At 46.7% G+C, this 21100-nt stretch overlaps 1 protein-coding gene across 3 annotated transcripts in view; it reads left to right on the plus strand.

Moving 5' to 3' along the window:
* The window catches only part of ZC3H3 (zinc finger CCCH-type containing 3), a 180303-nt gene that overhangs the window by 64588 nt on the left and 94615 nt on the right, over nt 1-21100 (plus strand). For all 3 annotated transcript variants that reach the window (XM_041122963.1, XM_030011512.2, XM_030011513.2), the window contains one exon: nt 12533-12683. In XM_041122963.1, coding sequence (XP_040978897.1) covers nt 12533-12683 — 151 coding nt within the window. The remainder of the gene's footprint in view (nt 1-12532; nt 12684-21100) is intronic.

Consider the following 21100-nt stretch of genomic DNA (forward strand, 5'->3'; position numbering starts at 1 on the left):
AGAAAAAAGGTTGAACAAGTAGGAAGGAGAGGACAAGCTACTGAAGGGTCCTGGTGCTGTGATTAAAATGAAGCTTGTTCTCCAACACTGGAGTTCCTTCAGGGCAGCACTACCCAACCCTACCTGATGGTGACAGTGGGTCCGTGCCCATACCGAGGCACGCAGGTGTATCTTGCAGTCAAAATGAGTGGAGAAGACATTGGAGAAACGTGGAAGAAGCAGTCGCCCTTCTGTGCTGTGGTAGACATCATTGCCAGGTCCATCACCTCTCATTCATGGGTCCACACCCAAGCAGAGGTGGCAGGATCAGTGCAGGGTTTTGCTCTGGGGAGGTGTATGAGACCAGTGAGCTCTTGCCAGCCCCAGGTGCTGGGGGAAGGTGCTTGTCCTGGCCATATGAAGGGGCAAGAGGGGTTAATGCTAAGCAGAGAATGGGGAAGTTTCTGAGAGTTGTGATGGTTTCAAGCTGGCTCTGGAGTTTCTCAGTGAAAGGCGAGCTGTGTTTTCACAGGCTGCGATTAGGCTTGCTTTGATATCTGGAAAAAGCCCTGCAATCAAATGTTATTCCAGTTCCTGTCATGCAAAGATTTTACTCCATTCCTGGTGTGTGCTTGTGCCGTGCTCCGAGTCAGTCCAGCCAAAAAAAAACTGGATGAAAAGCTCCTAACTGAAGTTGATTTTTGGGAAGTGTTACTCCTTGGTCTGTGCCCTGCAGCTGGGAGAATGAGATTGTTCTCAAGTTTGTTTAAACTTCATAATGAATACCTTTCAGCACTGCAGCCTTTCTTGGGAAGATGGACATGGTTGCAACCATGACTTGAGGAGGAAGAAGCAGGCAGTCTGATGAATGGGCAGAATAAAATTGGTCTAATACGAAAATAAGCTTTTTGTGAAAGCTTGGTAAGGTTTGGTTTTTTTTTGCCGTCTCCAAAGCAAGAGGACCTGGGTTGGTGTCTGAGACTCTGAGCTTGTGTGTGATGAGAGCACATGGGCAAGGCTTTGAGTCCTCGTTGGGTCTAAGGCAAGCTGGGACATAACTTTTAATAAGTTCTCCTTTAACCATGTCCAGTGGTATTTCCATGCTGAAATGTTTCTTTTCTGGAAACAAGTTTCCCCGGGGCTCTCTCTAGACTTCTCGGGTGCTAATGAACTTTGGCTTGGTGAGCTTTTGGTAATCATTGAATCATAGAATGGTTTGGGTTGAAGGAACCTTTGAAGATCATCTGGTCCAACCACCTTGCCATGGGCAGGGACATTTCCCACTAGATCAGGTTGCTCAAAGCCCCATCCAACCTGGCCTTGAACCCAAGGATGGGGCATCCACAACTTCTCTGGGCAACCTGGTCCAGTGTCTCACCACCCTCACAGTAAAGAATTTCTTCCTTATGTCCAATCTAAACCTACCCTCTTTGAGTTTAAAACCATCACCCTTTGTCCTATCATTACAAGCCCTGCTAAAAAGTCTGTCTCCTTCTTTCTTATAAGCCCCCTTTAAGTATAGAAAGGCCACAATAAGGTCTCCCCGGAGCCTTCTCTTCTCCAGGCTGAACAACCCCAACTCTCTCAGCCTTTCTCCATAGCAGAGGTGTTCCAGCCCTCGGACCATTCCCGTGTCCCTCCTCTGGACCCACTCCAACAGGTCCGTGTCTGTCTCGTGCTGGGGACCCCAGAGCTGGACGCAGTGCTCCAGGGGGGTCTTACCAGAGCGGAACAGAGGGGGAGAATCCCCTCCCCTGACTTGCTGGCCACAACACTTGTTTTTTCCCTTGCAGCTGGGTGATGCTTTCCCCATTGCTCCCACTCCGTATTTCCAGGAAACAAAAGTCCTGTTCTTTTTGCTTAAAAAGAGGGGTGCATACCCAGACACATGCAGTTCCTTTGAGTAGTATATGTGGATTTGAATACCTTGCCTGCTAAAATGGTTATTCCCTTACAGTTGATCTCCAGCAAGTGCCACCTTACCAATGCAGTGTCGTCCCTGATGGGTTACGTTAACTTCATCTTTGCCTGCGGTCCGTTCAGCGTAAGGGAATTAGCGAAGCAGATTTGGTATTAATTCCCCAAATGTTCCTAGCTGAAAGCAGCTGCCGTGCTAAGCAAATATTGCAATGGGTTTGGAGCCTGCTAAAATGTTTCAGCTGCAAAGCCCGTGCTTCTCTTGTCCTCTGTGAATATTACAGCCTGAACAGCAGTCTTACTTGGGGTCACAGGTAAAGCACTTTTGATCAATTGGATTTATTTCCTATTAAGCAGCAGTTCATGATCATAAACCATCGTTTACATTCTGGTATAAATAGCCGTCGCTCTTGAAAGAGCTCAGAACTGAATGAGTGTGAAAATTAAATTCCCCTCTTAAACCGAAGGATGGTCCTTTTGGAAGCTGATTCCAGTAGCAATATAATTAACCTCTTGCTGTGCCATTCTGTGTGAACATATTGAACACGCTCTGTGATAATCATCCCGTAATACTGGTGTCTGCTTTCACACTAAATTCGTAACAGTATTACAGTAATCCCAAATCCTTTTGTTAACTCTAGGGACTTGGCCAAGTTGGTAGCCAGAACAAAAGGCATCGGAGCTGCGCTGTTCAGGGCTGATGTCTTGCAGGTGCTTCTGGTGTAATGGGAAACACCAAAATGATTTGCTTCTGGGTGTAGGAGCTGTGATGAAGCTTTATTCAGGTTCACCCAGAGATTTATCCTCATTACAAGGTCATTTCATGCATGATCCGTTAATACAACTCTTGAAAGGTTCACGCATGAGTTGGGTAGGTCCACAACTTCTGGAGATGCACAAGGTTTTTTAGGGCCATTGGAGGCAGAGCTATGCTGGCTTTTGGTGACTCTTAGCTTTTAAATTCTGGGACCCTTCCTTTTTCTCGCAAATTATTCAGTGTAATTGCTATTATACGCTCTCTGCTCCCGCATCCTGTCCCCAAACCCAGGTGCTGCCCTCTTGGTTTAGCCCATCTTCTCTCTGTCTTTCTCACTTTTTTTACTCCATTTGCTGTGTCCTTCCCATCTACAGTATTTCTCACCCAGGGAAACATATGGTGTTGGTGATGGGAATATCCCCAGGGGCTTTGGGTGCCGGGGTTACTCTGCCACCTCTGCACCCAACAATGACCAGAAGTCTCTCTGAGAAAGAAATGCTTGGCAAAAGGATGGTGAGTGTTTCTTTACATCTCTCTGTCTATACCAGGGTAGTTCACCCTCCTGGTTTCAGGGAAGATGCTGCAGACATCGCTATTTTATCAGCAGCTGGCATCAGCATTATTTTTTGTGAGGCTCCCAATGCGTCCTCAGCGGCCCTGAATGTGATGGCCGTAGTGTGGGACCGGCAGGTTGTGCAAGCACAGCACACCTTCCAGCATCCGGATCAGCATGTTACCCTTCAAGTGCTGTTTGCAAAATACCTATTGCTGTGTACAAGTCGAACATTGGAGCAAGGCAAAGCTGCTGCTCAGCTTAACAGAAGAAAACAAAACTCACCCTAAAAACAGACCTAACCTCTGCTAGGTTGCTGCAGAGCCCCTTGCCATGGAGATGTGCTGGCAGAGCTTTCTCAGACCTCCCTGCTGGGCTCCAGCCGCTTGTGTCACTGCAAACCCCATGGTTCCTCAACTCGGCGCTGCTCTCAGTCTCGGTCATAAGTGCTAAAATATTTGGGATTGTGTTTTCTTTTAAAAAATATTGGAATCCCTGACGTGTGAATGGCACAACGTTTTAAAATTCACTGTGTTTAAGGAAAAAGAAAAATAAATGTGTGGCACATCCCATCTTCAATGTGCCTTGCAAAATTTTGTTGGAGACCCTACAGCAAAGCAGTGTCTTTGTACATAGTTTTGTTTTCCCCTCAAGAAATTGAGCTTAAGGTATGCCTCAACTAAACCACCTATTTCACAGTTGGAAAAATAGCAATGGGAGAAGAAAGTGGGATGTAGGATTTTAAATTCCAGGATTTTTAGCTTTCCTCCTGTTCCGATAGTGTGACATCACTTCTCTTTAGAGATTAATTTTATGGCAGAAATTAAGGTCTCGAGTCCTTCACTAATGAATAATCACCGAGAAAGCATTGTTTCTGCTGCTGTAGGAGAGCAGATAACACAAGGCTCTGGGTTGATCACAAGGGCAATGGTTGGGACCCCTAATCCCTGTAGTCTGCTGTCGCAGCGGGAGGGGAGCTGCTGTATCCTTGCTGCCAGAGCTTCCCATGGTGCTTTTGCTGTTGAGGTTGCTCCTGGCTGCAAAGGAGCTACCAAATTTACCCTTATCTGCTGGTGTGGGCTCACCATGGGGGTAATGGAGGGACAAGGGTGATGCTTGGTATTTTCCCTGTATTTTTCCTCTGTCTCTGCATGCTGTTTTGCTGAGAAGCGGAGGGCTGGTGGGTATCACAGCTCCAGCATCTGAAGCTCATCTGCACGGCTGCCCTGCTCCCGGGAGCTGGCTGGATCAATGCCTCTCACTGGCTTTGACCCTGCACCCCTTGCCCTTCCATTGTATTGCGTATGGTGCAAAATAGCTTCTTGCCCAGTGTATCTTGGGAACTTACTTGAGATCCCTTCTGAGGCAGTTCTCGATGAGATGGTAAGTTCCCAAGGCTTCTTCAGCCTGCAGAGCCTGTTCTGGGGATGTAGAGTGAAGGCGCTGGGCTCGGTGGGTCAGTGACTGTCTTGGCAAGGCTTAGCGAGTCATTGGCTTGCAGTGCGGATGAGAAAATGTCCGTCTTCCTTGGTGTGCTGTTGTTAAACTGCTCTTTGGTAGCGCTGCGTATGCCTCCAGTTTACCTGCAGTTAGGTAGTTTTGGGGCAGGACTGCTGCAGCCAGCTCCTTGCATGCTGGAGAAGTTTCCTACCTCTGTTGTGGTTGTAAGATTTCCTTTTCTCCTAATAGTCCTTGATAACTTAAGCTGCACATTTCCATTTCCCACATATTTCAGATATAAAGAGGTGAGGAGTTTGCCATGGATTTGTGTTATTGCTGCTGTTGTCTGGATTCTTTTCGGCTTATATTTATCATCCTGATAATAGAGTTGTCCTGAAGCTACACATCGCATTTTAGAATAGAATAGTTCAGCTGGAAGGAACCTACAGTGATCATCTAGTCCAACTGTCTGACCACTTCAGGGCTGACTAAAAGTTAAAGCAAATTATTAAGGGCATTGTTCAAATCCCTTTTAAACACTGACAGGCTTGGGGCATCAACCACCTCTCTAGGAAGCCTGTTCCAGTGTTTGACCACCCTCTCAGTAAAGAAATGCTTCCTAATGTCCAGTCTAAACCTCCCCTGATACAGCTTCAAACCATTCCCATGTGTCCTGTCACTGGATCCCAGGGAGAAGAGCTCAGCATCTCCCTCTCCCCTTCCCCTCCTCAGGAAGCTGTAGAGAGCAATGAGGTTGCTCATCAACCTCCTTTTCTCCCAACTAAACAAGCCCAAAGTCCTCAGCTGCTCCTCATAGGATATGCCTTCCAGCCCTGTCACCAGCTTTGTTGCCCTCCTCTGGATGCATTCAAGTACCTGAACATCCTCCTGAAATTGTGGGGCCCAGAACTGCACACAATATTCAAGGTGAGGCCGCACCAAAGCTAAACCTTAGTCCACCTAGTCAGCAGTTGGACTAGATGATCATTGTAGGTCTCTTCCAACTGGAACTCTTCTTCCTTCTTCTTTCTTCTTCCTTCTTCATCCTTTCTTCCTCTTTCTTCCTTCCTCCTTCTTCCTTATCAATACAGCGGGATAATCACCTCTTCTGACCAGCTGGTTCTACTGTGTTTGATGCACCCCAGAATGCGGTTTGCCCTCTTGGCTGCTAGGGCACGCGTACTGAGCCTGCTGTCAGCCAGCACTCCCAGATCCCTTTCTGCAGGGCTGCTTTCCAGCCACTTCTCTCCCAATTTATACTTGTGTCCGGCATTACTCTGTCCTAGGTGCAGAATCTGACATTTGTTCTTCTTAAATTTTATGCCATTGATGATTGCCCAATGCTCCAATCTATCTGAATCCCTCTGGTAGGCCTCTTGACCTTGAAAGAGTCAACAGCACCTCCCAGTTTGGTATTGTCAGCAAATTTGCTAATGATGCGTTCAACTCCTACATGTAGATCATTGATAAGAATATTGAACGCAACCGGCTCTAGGACTGAGCCCTGAGGAACACCGCTGGTGACCAGTCACCAGCCAGATGTAGCCCCGTTCACTACGACCCTTTGAGCCCTGCCCTTCAGCCAGTTCTTCCCCCTGTGCACCATGTACTCGCTCATCCCACAGTTGGACAACTTGTCCGGAAGGATGCTGTGAGGGACAGTATCAAAAGCCTTACTAAAATCCAGAAGAACTACATGCACCACCTTCCCTTCATCCAAGAGGTGCGTGACGATGTCGTAGAAGGGTATCAAATTAGTTAGGACACGGTCTTGCTGGGGCTTTACAAAAAGGAGCTGCGAGGGGCTCGCTCCATGCCTCAACGCTGGTCACCCCAACCTCCGCGTGCTCTTGCCTAACCCTGCAATGTCCTGCTTAATCCTCTGCTTCCACACTGCTTGTTAACGTTTTGGTTAACGCTGCATGGTGCAGGGCAGCTTCCCAACCTGTTTCGCAGGTGTGCTTGCAAACAAGGATGCTCCTCATCTCTGAGCATGCTGGGAGAGCAAGGTAAGCTATCAGCCAGGTGGTCTTGGGTCAGAGACAGCTTTCCCCGTGGAAAGGAGGGAGATTTGGTCCCGTGCCATCCCAGAGCATCACAGCACGTGGGTGATTTTCCTGCTGCTGCAAGTGCCTGCTGCTGTAGCGTGGGTTTGCTTTGGGTAGCAGGTGAGCGGCAGTTTCGTTCTGGGAGCTGAGGAAGAGATAACGATGGTTTTTGCTGAATCTTTACTTCCAGGCCTGGAGCAAATCCCGTGGCAAGGGTGTTTGTGGGATTCATCTTTGTGTTAGAAAGTGTTTGCTTTCAGAATACCCTTCGGCAGAGATTTTCAGTTCTTTTTGGAGCTGCTTTTGGTTTCGAATGAGTGTTTTTTAGATCCCTGCTAACATCAGAGCCTGTATTAGGAGTTATGGCATGCTTGTGGCGTCCTTTGCACATGTACTAATAGTCCTTAGCCCTTTATTTTTCTTCCTAATGGCTGTCTTTGATAAAGCAATGCAGTTTTTTCAGAGGTTTTTGGCCTCTGCTTTGCTTTTTTTCTTAGTGGACTTGTCATGACTGAGTTAAAAGGGCCCCTTAGGGTGGCCCTGCTGCATTGCTTCACATCCCTGAGGTTTCCTCCAGAGCTGGGGACAATACCGGCATCGTATCAAAGGTACAGCTTCTGCTCCCCAATTTGCATTTGTTCCTGCTCTCGTCTCGCTTCCAAGTGCTGGAAGATCAATGTACCTGTCACTCACTGCTTCCCCGGCTTGCCTCGGATTGGGGTTTAATAGCAGCAGTGGCAGCAGCTTGGTGTTGAGCTGCTGGTGGTCCAGTGTGTCCCAGCAGAGACTCATGCACGGGAAGGTTCGTGGTGGCCGATAATGGAGGGTAGGAGACCTGGTAGGACCCAGGCCATGTCATGGCCCATAGCACCGATTACTTTAGGTTTTTTCCTATTCCTGTGCCCATATCGGAAGCTTTTTCTATCCCATACCCTTTTCCAAAAGCTGCAATAATTTCTTGAATTTGGGAATCTGCACTCCTGAAATTACCCTTGCTTATTTAACTTTCTTTTTCCCAGCAGTAGGTGGACAGGATTTACACCACCAATATTGTGGTTTCCCTAATCCACCCTGAGCAGCATCATCTTCCCTTGCCACATGGACTTGCATGCTTGCTCGTTAGGGCTCGGCTGGCTGACGATGCTGGCCCGTCCCTGGAGAGCTGCTGTAACAGCACAGTCACGCAGAAATAAATGGCTCAGGGTGCGGCGTTCCCCACTGCCTGCGTGAGCCCTGTGTGATTGTAGGACTGAGACTGTTGGACCTGGTTCGATTGAGAAACAGGCAAAGTTAGCTAATATCTGCCTCCCCTCCGCTCATTTTCTGGCAGAAGTGGAGGATTTAGATTTAATGAGAGCTTATAAGGATGAAGGATTTGGAGTAAATAACAGCAGGTCAATATTCTCCCTCCCCATTTTTCTTGCCATGGGGGTAAATACATCTTTTTACAAAAGGTTTTACTTTTTTCGTTGAAGCTTCGTTGCAAGTGATCTTAATTCTCCGCTTTGTATTGGGGTTGGAAAAAAGCTATCACTTTTAAATGTTAAAACTTCATTCATTTTGGGGAGACACAGAATAGAAAGAAGAGGCAATCTGGAATGGCTGGAGAATATAAAAGTTTAAGGTGTAGTGGTGCTTATATATTTTAAGGATGCCAGAAAGCAAGTCAGACCTCATGTTGTTTCCAACTCTCCCACAGACATCCCAGGAGCCAGCCCTGTTTTTGCTCTCCCTGCTTCAGCTTCCCCGGGGGTTGATTCTGGGTACCTCTCGCAGCAAAATAAGAGCAGAAATAAGGATCCTCGTAACCATGTTGCATTCAACCCCTTTCCTAGGGATGAGTGCGTTCATCCCTAGGGATGAGTGCGTTCATCCCAAAGGATGAGGTGGGTCCCGGATCCCATCTGCTCGGAGCGCCATGGCAAGAGGTTTTGGCAGGAAATTGCCCGTCTCAGGGTCAGCATTGGAGTTTGCACCAGGATTTTTTCTGCGGGCACAGTAGGTGCAAGTGGTGCCTGGGGGATACACGGCTCTGAATAAAGCACCAACCTCAGCAGCGCGCGACCCGTTGCGATGGGCACGGGCTGCGAGCCCTGGCTGATAAATGATGCTCATATCCCATTCAAATATGATGCAAGCAGTTTTTTTGTAGTTTGTCTTCCATTGCGGTAGTAAAGTTTTTAATTAGGAAAGCTAATGAGATCGATTAGTCATTAGAACTGACCTCTGGATCTCTGCGAGGAGTGTGCATGTGTGCGCTGGGCTGATAACGGGGGACGCTGGGGTATTGTTTGTAATAAAAGCGTAAAGTGTTTGATTTGAGTGAAATGTGCCACGGGGAATACATCATGCGGAGAAAAAAAATTACAACCCTGGGAGCCTGTAATGAAGGGAATTAAACCAACATCCTATCTAAATAACATGATTATCTACACAAAACCCCTCAGCTAGCAAGTAATAATAGAAAACTGAGCTCTTCGGAGAGTCTCTTTCAGGAGGTGGTTAATGCTGGAGCCGTGCACGCAGGCACTTTCAGAAGAGCAGCTTCGGCATGAATACACCATCCAATTACCGCTGGGGAATAGAGTTTACCAGGTGCCAGCCCGTTTGTGCAAGGAAGGGGGGGGGACGCCTGCAAGCCGCAACAATTTGGGACCTGTATTTCTTGTGCGAGCGTGAGGCAGGGGACGATGTCAGGCAGGAGTTTGATGAGGTTCTGGCTTGATTAGTGGCAGCTAGAGCTTGTGTAGGGGCAAAAAAAAAAAAAAAAAAAAATCGTTAATAATGTATTCAACAAATTCCCAGCTTAATAATTTTGTAAGGTCGGAGCGGCGGAGGGAAAGGGTCAGCTTGTGCTGTTGCTGTTCGGGGAGGATGCGGGGTTGTGGATCTCATCCCTTCCCCAGTGCGAAAGAGCTGCTTTGGGTACGTGGTTGATGCCATATCGTGAGAGGCTGGGTACGTCCACGCCTCCTGAGTGACAAGGGGATCTTGTAGTTGGCCAGCCGGTTCACCAGCCCTCATGATAGCTGGGATTTCATCGTGTGTGTGCAGTGTTGGGCCATGCAGGGGTTTGCACATCTGTCCTCTTGTTATTCCCATTTTGCAATCCTAAATACAGTTCTCTGAAGCAAAAAGCTCCAACTTTGCCAGTGCTTGCGAGCAATTATAATTGTAATTAGGGCTTGAACCTTGCAAAGGGCTTTAAAAAGCCATGCGATGGTGCAGTTGCTGCCCTGAAGAATTTAGCCTGGCACAAAAAGTCCCAGGACAGGGAAACAGTGATGAAAACCTGTTTGCTTTCTGTCTTATTTCCTCTTTCTTTTCTTGCCTCACCACTAAAGCAATGGGTGTCTGCATTTCCTCTGGTCATCAAATCATAGAATGGTTTGGGCTGGAAGGAACCTTTGAAGATCCTCTAGTCTAGCCCCCCTTCCATGGGCAGGGACATCTCCCACTAGATCAGGTTGCTCAAAGCCCCATCCAACCTGGCCTTGAACACTTCCAGAGATGAGACATCCACAATTTGTCTGGGCAACCTGGTCCAGTGTCTCACCACCCTCACAGTAAAGAATTTCTTCCTTATGTCCAATCTAAACCTATCCTCTTTCTGTTTAAAACCGTTGCCCCTTGTCCTGTCACTACAGGCCCTGGTAAAAAATCTCTCTCCGTCTTTCTTATAAGCCCCCTTTCTATATTGAAAGGCCACAAGAAGGTCTCCCCGGAGCCTTCTCTTCTCCAGGCTGAACAACCCCAACTCTCTCAGCCTTTCTCCATAGCAGAGGTGTTCCAGCCCTCGGACCATTTCCCTGTCCCTCCTCTGGACCCGCTCCAAGAGGTCCATGTCCTTCTTATGTTGGGCACCCCAGAGCTGGATGTGGTGCTCCAGTGGGGTCTCACCAGAGTGGAGTAGAGGGGGAGAATCCCCTCCCTTGAAATACTGGTCACGCTGGTTTGGATGCAGCCCAGGAGATGATTGGATTTCAGGGCTGCGAGCGCACATCGCCGGTTCATGTTCCATTTGTGACCCACCAGTATCCTGAAGTACTTCTCCACAGGTCTGCTCTCCATCCCTTCATCCCCCAGAATTTACTGATACTGGGGATTGCCCTGACCCAGATGCAGAACCTTGCACTTGGCCTTGTTGAACTTCATGAGGTTGACATGGGCCCACAAAACATCCGGTTTTATTTTACTTTCTTTTAATTTAATTTTTATTCCAAATCACCAGAAGCTCTTTAAGTTACTGGCATTAACTTCCTGGCTCTTCAGTTTGCTCAACATTTACCGGTTGACTTAACGCACCCTTACTTGGAGCGTACTTTGTAGCGCTGCTGGTTTTATAGATGCTGGCTGGTTAACAGCAGCGTGCTGGTCTTGAAAGCATCATCAAAAGTCTGCTGCTTACTGCGACGCTGCAGAAAATAATTTGCATGCAGGCATTATTTTGATGCATTAATTAAGCAGGGGTCCCGCATAGGAGTTGGAAGGATGTAAAAACATCTCTTTTAAAATAACACTTTGGTGTGAGGATCTGGCTTCATGCATGGTGCAAACAGGGGTTGGAGGTCCCATATGCTGCGTTGTGGGCAAGTGCAATGCCAAGTTAGAGCTGGCTGGGCTATTTATACCAAACGCCTTCCAAATTTTATTGCAGCCATATAAAAGAGATTATTTGCATGGTGTCGTGAGCGTGCTCGGGGCTTTATAGGCAGTGTTGAAGGCTGTGAATCCCTCCATACGCTCCTTGCTCGGTGATCATTTATCTTACAGTATAGTATCAAGGAGCGTTGTGATCGTCGTCTTTATTATGAAAAATTCCAGTGATTTATCTGTCGTGGCAGAGCCTGGTTTTCTCCTCTCCCCCATTGGAAGTTGTAACTCTCTGGCTGAGTTTGGGAGTGGAAATTCGTGCTATGGGCTGCCTGATCCCTCCTGAACCCAACGCAAGATGCTGGCTTGCTTGGGAATGCACAAGAAGGAAAATATTCTCCATATTAAACTGTAAAGGCACGGATTGCCATTACCACTGCTGCAGGGAGATGGGTAAACTGCTCCCTCCGCTCTAGGGAACGAGATCAGCTCTAAAATGCATTTCCCTATTTTTCTTGTTTCGATATCGATCCAGCATCCTGAGATTACCAGTTTACCTGGAATCAACCTTACTCTCCCTTCTCTCGCAGACACAAACATGGGGACGGGTACAACATTTTCAGGGGAAATAATGATTCTGCTTTTCCCCTCTCAACCTTGCAATAATTTTAATTAGAGTATCTCCAAGAAAAACAGCCGGCCCTTTAAATCAGTTATAAAACCAGAAGACTTAGTCTCAGCATGTAGTGTCAGCTTTAATTATCTGGGCAGTTATAGCTGTATGTTATAAAAGTCAGGCAATTAGATGCATTCCTTAAAGCCGTGAAAAAAATTGCTAGCTATCAAGTGGAGGAAAACCAGAGTCAAACATATAACTGTTAATTGCATGAAACATTCAGCAGAATAAACTGGTGTGTAGATCATCCTGCAAAATATGATGAAAACGGGAGTGATTAAATGTGTAATTCTGTTTCCAATGTAGATATTGGGGGTCAAGGCATTGGTGAATGCATGATTCACCTGGTAGAGTTTTGCTGCCGGGCTGGTAGAGCCAAACACCCCCAAGCTCATCAGAGCCTTTCTGTTACTGTGAACCATGGTGGTCCCATGCCTGATACACCCCGGGGGTCTTTTGCCCCTTTTGTGGGTGCTAAAGACTTGGGTGTAGGACCTACATTGGTGAGGTCCCTTCTGTCCCACGCACACCTGAATTTCAAGCCCTTTTTTCCATTTGCTTTCTCGTAGGAGCCAACTTGCACTTCATAAGGAGCCCCCCAGCCAACAAGGTGATAAAGACACGCTACAGGATAGTGAAGAAGAATGTGGTGTCTCCAGCCTCATCGTCCTTCAGCAGCCCAGTTCCCAACTGGAAGACGAGACGCCCCGTGACATCCAGGTAATGCTTCCATCCCTTGAATGCAGCTGGTTGGGACACGAGAGCCGAGGGAGCTCCCACGTTGGCTCCGTGTTATTACTGTTACATGTTTGTTGCTTAATTTCTCTATTTGTTTAGCTGCTTCTACGCAGAGTTTATTGACTTAAAGTGTAAAATCGTATTAGTAATCACATTAGCCCGAGTCGGCGGCCAACAGCTTACCGCAGTCTGTGGCTTCATATTTATTCCCTGTTTGAATTAATTGTTTCCATGAAGCAGTTAAATAAGCTGTAAGGAAGATGAATAAACGCACACAGCTTTTTACATCAGACCTAAGTAAACTTGCTGCTTCTTTTGGAGATAGACGTGGCCTCTTAATTAGGGATGGTCAAGCCTGCTAACGAGGCCAGACCTTCCCTTTATAACATTATTGTGTATGTTGGTGCTACAGAGGAGCTTACTGAAAGCGTGTTGGAGGCAGATGCCCCAAACCTACACCAGGAGATAGGTGCAGGCACAGACTTGCATATTCCTGGGTTATCTGGGCGGGTGGAGCATCAGCTGGGCCTTGTAGCAAATAATTTGGCATGCCAGCACCCGTCTGAAGAAGGGTGTCACCAAAGGATGGTGCTGAACCCTTGAGTCTGAGTCTTTCTTAAATCAGCTGTGCTGATGTCTGTATTTCAGCTACGAGCGAGCTGCAGCCGCCTTAGCTGGTGGAGATGTTACCAGGGAACATCTCAGAGACCAAGACAAAGCCTGGAGCTTGTGTGTAAGCAGAAGGGTCATTACGGTAATTGATGCTCTAAAAAAAGGCGCTATTAGAACTGATATTTTTGGTTATAACCCAGATTCTGGCTATTCTTAGGCTGAGAATGACTTCTCCTCCCCTTGACATTCTGGTTTGCCACTCTCGCAGGCAATATTTTGGGCAAAGGGAGCCTGCTCTGCTCTGCTATGGGCTTGTTCGTTTTATTATTTATTCCAGTGTAGCAAACCCGAGGAGCTAGGGGATGCTGTGGGCTGTCTCCCACCATCGGCTCCTCCGGCAGAGCAGAGACACAGGTCGGCATCAACACCCTGCTCCAGGTGGTTTCTTCCAAAAGTTATTTCCCCTCTCCAATGCCCCAAGGGTTGACGACTTTTGTGGTGGGTGCTGCGGAGAGACAAAGATTGCGGTGATTGTTTTTAAAGCCTAACTTCACCTGATTTTTTCCCTATACTAAGTGAATATGGCTTTGAGTTTCACAAATATTGGTATCTGAAGGGAAGGTTGGTTTTGGAAGACTTCAGGGTGATGAGGCAAAGTACCAGGTAAACAGAGAGATTAAAAAAGGTGTTTATTTTCAAATTATTTTTTAAAATATAAAATTAGATCTCTTATTTTGTCTGTTTTTTCAAGCAATTAGTTGAGAAACTCTGGCCTCCGTTTTAAAGTGCTGCTTCTCGAATGGAAACAGTGGTATCTTTTTGGGCTAATGGGTGATTTCCACCCAATTTTTTTTTCAGTCAATCTTACCTGCTCTGCCTCCTCCTTTTTCTTCACCTTCTACTTTTGCCTTTGATATTTTCCTACCTGCACATCATGCCCTTTTATCCAGTCCAGAGACCCACATGTCTCCTCTTACTGCCCCCCAAAAGTGGCTGGTTTGCCTCCTCCAATTAGTGCTCCCCTTGTAGGTGCCACCTCCATTTGCACGTCCTTGGGGCCAACTTCTTGCATTTCCCTTTCCACAAACAAACCACATATTCTTTTTCTTGCTCCCTTATCCTACTTTTTCACTGAATCAAGGCTGCATGTGTGTGCATCCTACCTGCCCGTGAGAGTTCTTGCTTGCTCACTGCTCTTAGGCTATGATAGAAAGCCAGACTATCAAATTAATAATTGTTGCATTTCTTCTTTGGCCCCAAAAGCAGCTTTTAAAAAACATTATTATTAATATTTCAAAGTGTGGCTTTTGCATTGTGAATGTATAAGTATGTTACAGTAGAATCTTAAATTGTATTGCTTCTTAGAGGTTCATAATTTGCTGCTGATAATTATGGTGCCTGGTATTTTGCGTGCAAACGAAGACTTTTTTCTCATGGCTTTTCATCTCCTGTTTCCTCCTGCAGTGTTGGTGTAACGCTGACTCTGGTTCTGGTCACCCCTGTAGCTACAGTCACTGCTGTGCTACTCAGATTGCCCCTAATGAGTGCATGTACATTCACATCAACATGAGTCTTGCCCTTTCCCATCCCCAGCTCAGTTCGGTGCTTTTTTGGTCCTGAACCAGCTGTTTTGAGCAAATCCTCCTCTTTTTATTTAGGTGGAAACAGCTGCTGCTCTCTGTTCCTGGTAGAGGCAGTCCCGTTGAAATGACCCTTCTCCCTTCGTCACTGCCCTCGCTGCAAATCCTGCTCATTTATTGGAGAAAAGATTGATTTTTGTTTCTAGTTTTTGTGACGGTGAAATGTTCTGCGACGGATCCGTGCAAAGCTGCTGCTTTACTGTCTCTCCGCCGTTACTGTGCCTCAGCTAGGACCTTGAAAGAGAATATGTGAGCCAGGCAAGGCTTGCCCTGCTCTGTAATCGTCCCAGTTTTATTCCTGGGAGGGAAATTTGTGTCTTGTACCTGCTGTCTGTTGGTGGATTCGGTTCTGCAATGGCTTTCCCAGCTGGTGAAACATGATGATGTTTTCGCCACTTGATGCTCTTTATAGCGAGAATCATTGTGTCATACTGTGACATGATGCTGCCCAAAACTATTATCCCATTGATGTACGAGCCCGACTTGTGAAACTCTTTCAGGTGTAAGTGGTAAGGGAGGGAGAGAGAGGCTTATTTGTAGCCATATTGAATTTAATCTGCTGCCCCTTGATGAAGTGCAGATGCGTGTGTTTAATCCCATGCTGTAATAGATGACTAACTTGGTTGCCCAGATTGGTGGTTGATGCCCCATCCCTGGAAAATTTTGGGCTGGTTAGGGGCTCTGAGCAACCTGATCTAGTTGAAGATGTCCCTGCTTATTGCAGGGGGGTTGGACTAGATGAACTATAAAGGTCCCTTCCAACCCAAACCCTTCTGTGATTCTATGAACTTCAGCCTTCGTTAATAGAAAAGAACTCATGCTCCGACTATTCTGCTCAGGTTCTTCTCTTGCAGCTTGTTACTCCAGATCTGGATGGTTGATGGATGGAGGACCTGCAGTAAGAGCCGAGGAAGGCAGGAGCTTCAGGCAGGGTATTCAGGCAGGGTTAGAGCAGCAGTCTCCGGCTGCTGGGTGGTAGGTCTTTCTCAACCAAGCAGGGATTTTGTGGAGGAGCAACCTGTTCATGCCGCCGCGATTGGCTGAGAGCTCCCACTTGTAGAATAATTTTATCTGTATTAATCTCTGACTTCATTAAATGATGTAGTTTAGATCTTACAGCTGTTGCAGACAAATCTTGATAAAATGCCATCAGCAAATTAAAACAATTATATTTTAAAGAAGCAATAAATCTCTTACTTAGTCTCCCTATTACCTTCGTTGTGTGTGATCAATCATCTGGACTGTCTGGAGGAAGCACATGGCAAATGCTTCTCCTATAGTTTTTTATGTTTTTTTTTTTCTCCATCGTTCATAGCATCCTCTTGGATCTGTAACAAGCAACGAGCCAGGAGCTGCTTTCTTGCTGCTTTGCTTTGCTTTTGCCAAAACTATGGGCAGCTTTGGTGGTGGCGGGACATGCTGTGCATGCCTGCAGCACTGATTTAGTCACCTCCTCATTTTTATCCTTTGGTGTGTGTCATACTGAATGGTCAACTATTTATTCTTAATATCCTTTTCACCTTAAGCCAGAAGTGTGATGTTAAAAGGCTGGTGGTGCTGCAGTCAAATGCTGCTCCCAAACTGGTTTCTAGCTGAGGCTAAGGGGGAATTCCTACTATAAAATCCAGGTTTTGGGCAGTACAAAAGGTATGTGCAGGGGTTTTACATGACCACCGATCTTTTCAGATTTAATACACTGCCTTAATAAACTTTAGGCAGGAGCTGTGTTCTTGTCCATCTTGTGAACTTGCTGTCAGTAAAGAGGTTTATGAGATTCCCGCCTCTCTTTTTGGGTATCTGTGCTGCAGTTTGCAGCAAGAAACGTTGCTGGGGCATCCGGGATGTTGCCCTCATTGTCGATAATCTCCCCCAAATCAGCAGGCTAAGATGAAAAGGGACGTGTCTTTGGGAAATGAGTGACAGGAAGAGTCGCTGCAGGTCTGGAGGTACCCGCTGCTAATCCCTTGGTGATGAGTTGCGTTCTCCCCTTATTGCTAGGTTGCATTAAACTTCGCCCTGCTGCTGACTTTTCTTAGAGGCGATAGATGGGAGTATATTTTAAATTAATTTTACTACACTTTTTGTAATATTTTTGTTTTAAATAGATTTATAAGCAACTTGGGGGCTATTTCTCCAAATTTATGAAGATAATTTTCACTCTCTTGATAAGGTTAAATTTACACCTGCTATTTCCATATTAATTCACATTGCTAAGTGGATCTAATTTTCTTCCGTTCTTCTATCTAGCGAGTGTGGCCTTTCCTAATGCAATTTCCCCCTCACTAAATCACTGTGATCGGGAGTCATGATCGAGTTAAATTAACTTAAATTAATTTACTTAATAAGAGCTCCAGATCATTGTGAATGAGGTTAAGATTTATTGATTCTCCTTTTCACTCCTCCCCCTTATCTCTCTCTGCTTTGCAGGAGCGCAGCTCAGAAGGGCTGTGATTTGCTTGCCTTAAATTTCATTTGCTCCTATTGACATTGCGGTTGGTCATCGCTTAGAAATCACGGGGGGATGCCCTCTCCCCGCGCAGCCTCTCACCGCCGGGAGAGGGCTGAACGAGTTGCCGCGGAGGAGTTTGCGACGGATGAAGCGGTGTGCTGAGCGACGGCGGCGATGCTGCTTCTGCTCCCAGCCTCTTCCCATGGTTCGCGCGGTGTCAACAGATGCAGCCACCAGTAAACCAGGATGCCCGGGTTTCATAGACCTTGCCCAGAGGCAGCAGAAGCCTTTTGGGGTTGAGGGTGCTGTACGATTGTAGAAACTGCTAGAAAGGTGGGTAGGGCGTTTGCCGTTGTGGCTGGGATCCTCCACCCCAACGCACCTTCTCTGGAAGGAGCAGATGAGGGTAATGGCAGGAGGATACTCCTGGCCGTTGCAGATACCCCCCCTTGCAAAGCCATGTGCTCCACCGCAGGGACAGTCTTCTCGCAAGCGGAGCCGGGCAAACGATACAAACCCAAATGCCATTGAGTATCCATCCCAAGGCAGCAGTGGGAAATGTCTGTGCCCCTGTACGGGGGATGATGTGCCCGTGATGGGCTCAGCCAGGAACTGTGCCAAAAGCGACAGAAAGGAGGAGGAGGGTACACCAATGCCTGCAGGAGACCCCAGCTCACCCTCTCATGGAGAGACAGAGCCACTTCAAGACACATTTTTGGGAGCAGAGACACCTATGCTTAGCAGCTGATGCTGTGTTTATAGACCCCCGATGGGTGAGTTAAACACTGACCCACTTTGAAGAGTTTTCTTCTAAAATACTGATGCATGTGTTTAAAAGAAAAGTAACCTGTCTGCAAATAATAGTCTGGCCCTGATGGAGAAGCTCAGATATTTCCTTCAGAAAACTTAGCAGCGCCTCTTGAGGGACAGTCCTACCCCTCCAGCACTATAAATAAGTAAATAACAAGATAATATAACATTTGTCAGAGAAATGCCTGCTCAGTAGAAAAGAATTGTCAGCAGAGGATACGCTTGTGTGGTTTAGTTTTGTTTTCTTCTTTTCTTTCTGTTTCTTGGCCTGGAGCACATTGAATGGACTAAGATGGAAATGAGAGCCTTCTGGCCTTGACTTGGGTCCTCGCCACCCATTCCCCTGCAAAGCCTTTAGGGTTTTGCGCTGAAAGGATAAGTGGGTGATGCACTAAGGGGGTGACTTTTCCCCCAAGTCCCACGCCAGGGTGCTGAGCTAATTTCATGCAGTCCCTGCCATCCTTTCCTGGGGAAGCCTTTCAGATTTTCCTTGCTACATGATCCCATTTTGCTGACGTCTTGAGTCCTGTTACATGTTTCCTTGCAGAAGTGAAATAGTAGTTTCACCTTCTTGAGACAATGGTATCGCATGGTCAGGAAGGATGTTCGCCTTCCCACTCTGTGGTGGAGTATTTTCCATGTCTGACCGGGGTGAGTGGAGCCACAGGTGCCAGTCTTGGTGTGCTGTCAGCATATAAGTTAACTCTTTTTGCCTAAACCCTTGGGGAAGGGAAAGACGGTTGAACAAATGTCTTGGGTTGCAAGACAGAGGCGTGTGTACCCCAATGGGTGCATGCCAGCACGGCTTTCCCAGATCAATTGCTAGATCTAATTCCTGCAGAATGCGGAACAGTATGGTTGGCTTGCTATGAATAGTAGTTGCATGGCATGAACATGAAAACTCGATATATCCTGTCTTTTTTGGGGGAGGAGAGCATATCCTTGTGACTTTCCGGGGAAGCTGTCTCTTCCTCTCTATGTACCTCTCATTGTGTTGCAGTCTGGGGCAACGCAGAGTGGCCAAGCCCCTGTTGCACAGCATCTTAAACCCAAGTGTTTCAGTGTACACCAAGTCATTTACCATAATCCAAACAGATGGGCAGCAACATGTTAAGCCACAGTAATTCAATAGCTTCTGAGCTTTTTGGTTGCACTCTAAGGCTCCCCAGGAAGTCCATCTGTTCTGGAAATGGGATGGGTTCACCCAACTTTTGTGACATCTCTGGAAACTGTTGAGAAGTGTTTGAGATACGTTGCTGCCTGTTGCTTGTACAACAACCCAACCTTGAGTAGCTTTGCCCATGCTGGCAATTACAGAGCCAGAGTGGCCCCTGTGGGCAGTTTATTTGTGTCCAGTTGGGCATGGTTTAGCTCTCATCTCACCTGTCAGTGTTAGGGGAAATCCTTTCTCCGCTTGGTGTGCTTTGCCGGTGTCGTGGTTTAACCCCAGCCAGCAACTAAGCACCATGCAGCTGCTGACTCACTTCCCCCCCACCCAGTGGGATCGGAAGAGAATCGGGAAAAAAAAGTAAAACTCATGGGTTGAGATAGGAACAGTTTAATAGGACAGAAAGGAAAAAAATAATAATAACAATAATAAAGTGACAACAGCAACAACAACAACAATAATAATAATAGGATTGGAATATACAAAGCAAGTGATGCACAATGCAATTGCTCACCACTTGCCAACCGATGCCTGGTTAGTTCCCCTGCTCCTCCAAGCCCCAGTCCCCCCAGTTTATATACTGGGCATGACATCACATGGTATATAATACCCCTTTGGCTAGTTTGGGTCAGCTGCCCTGGCTGTGTCCCCTCCCAACTTCTTGTGCCCCTCCAGCCTTCTTGCTGGCTGGGCATGAGAAGTTGAAAAATCCTTGACTTAGTCTAAACACTACTTAGCAACAGCTAAAAACATCAGTGTGTTATCAACATTCTTCTCATACTGAATCCAAAACATAGCACTATACCAGCTACTAGGAAGAAAATTAACTCTATCCCAGCCAAACCCAGGACAGTCAGCATGGAGTTGTGATCACCAGCACGGCTTGGGGCTTGCTGGGGAATTGTTTCCAGCACTTGGGGAAGATACTGCTGTATAGGGTGAGACACCACAGGGCATATTTCTGGAGACTCAAATAGTAGAGGATGTCCTTATTCTGCTTAAAAAAATGCAATTTTGGGGAGGAAATGAAGATGCCCTTTTAAAATTAGCTATGGGCCAAGAATTGGAGAGAGCAGGGGAAAGGGCAGCCCCAGTTGTCATGCCTGCCGTGCTTTGGGGGCTGTCAGGAGGATGATCCCATGAATTACCTATATGCCGACAGCTTCTTCTGAAAAGGGATGTGGGGATGGCAGCAAATGTCCTAAAAGCCTAATTCCCCTAAGCAAGACCCAGTGATCATTAGAAGGACAATGCTGAAGCATCTCATGGAAGAAACACCTTGATAAGCCATCACTGCAAGGTGTTTAGTTTGCAGGATTTTAAGATTCGAGGCTTTGAAAGCAGAATCTACTTAGAATTATGTTAAATATGTACATTTGTAAGAGATGTCTCCCTGACTGTCATTCTGCAGTTTCCTATTTGAGGGATTCATACCTCCTCTCCAAAAGCATCTGGAGTTGTTCGCTGTAGAAACCAGGTTAGTCTGTGAACTGTTAGTTTGGTCTGGAGAGGATTTTTTTTTTAAATTCCTGATGTATCTGTGAAAATACAAAATCCAGCAGTGACATACAATGGGATGGAGACCAAAAGGTTCATCGGTTTAGTGATGGGTGGTGGAATTAGAAGCAGGTTAGCAAAGCAGTTTTCAGTGCCAGCTTTGCCCATGGTGTGCTCTGTGTTGGCAGAATCCTTCTCTCTCTATCCCTAACCAACCATCTAA

The sequence above is a fragment of the Aquila chrysaetos genome, chromosome 4 (genome assembly GCF_900496995.4).
Source record: "Aquila chrysaetos chrysaetos chromosome 4, bAquChr1.4, whole genome shotgun sequence".
NCBI classification, from domain to species: domain Eukaryota; kingdom Metazoa; phylum Chordata; class Aves; order Accipitriformes; family Accipitridae; genus Aquila; species Aquila chrysaetos.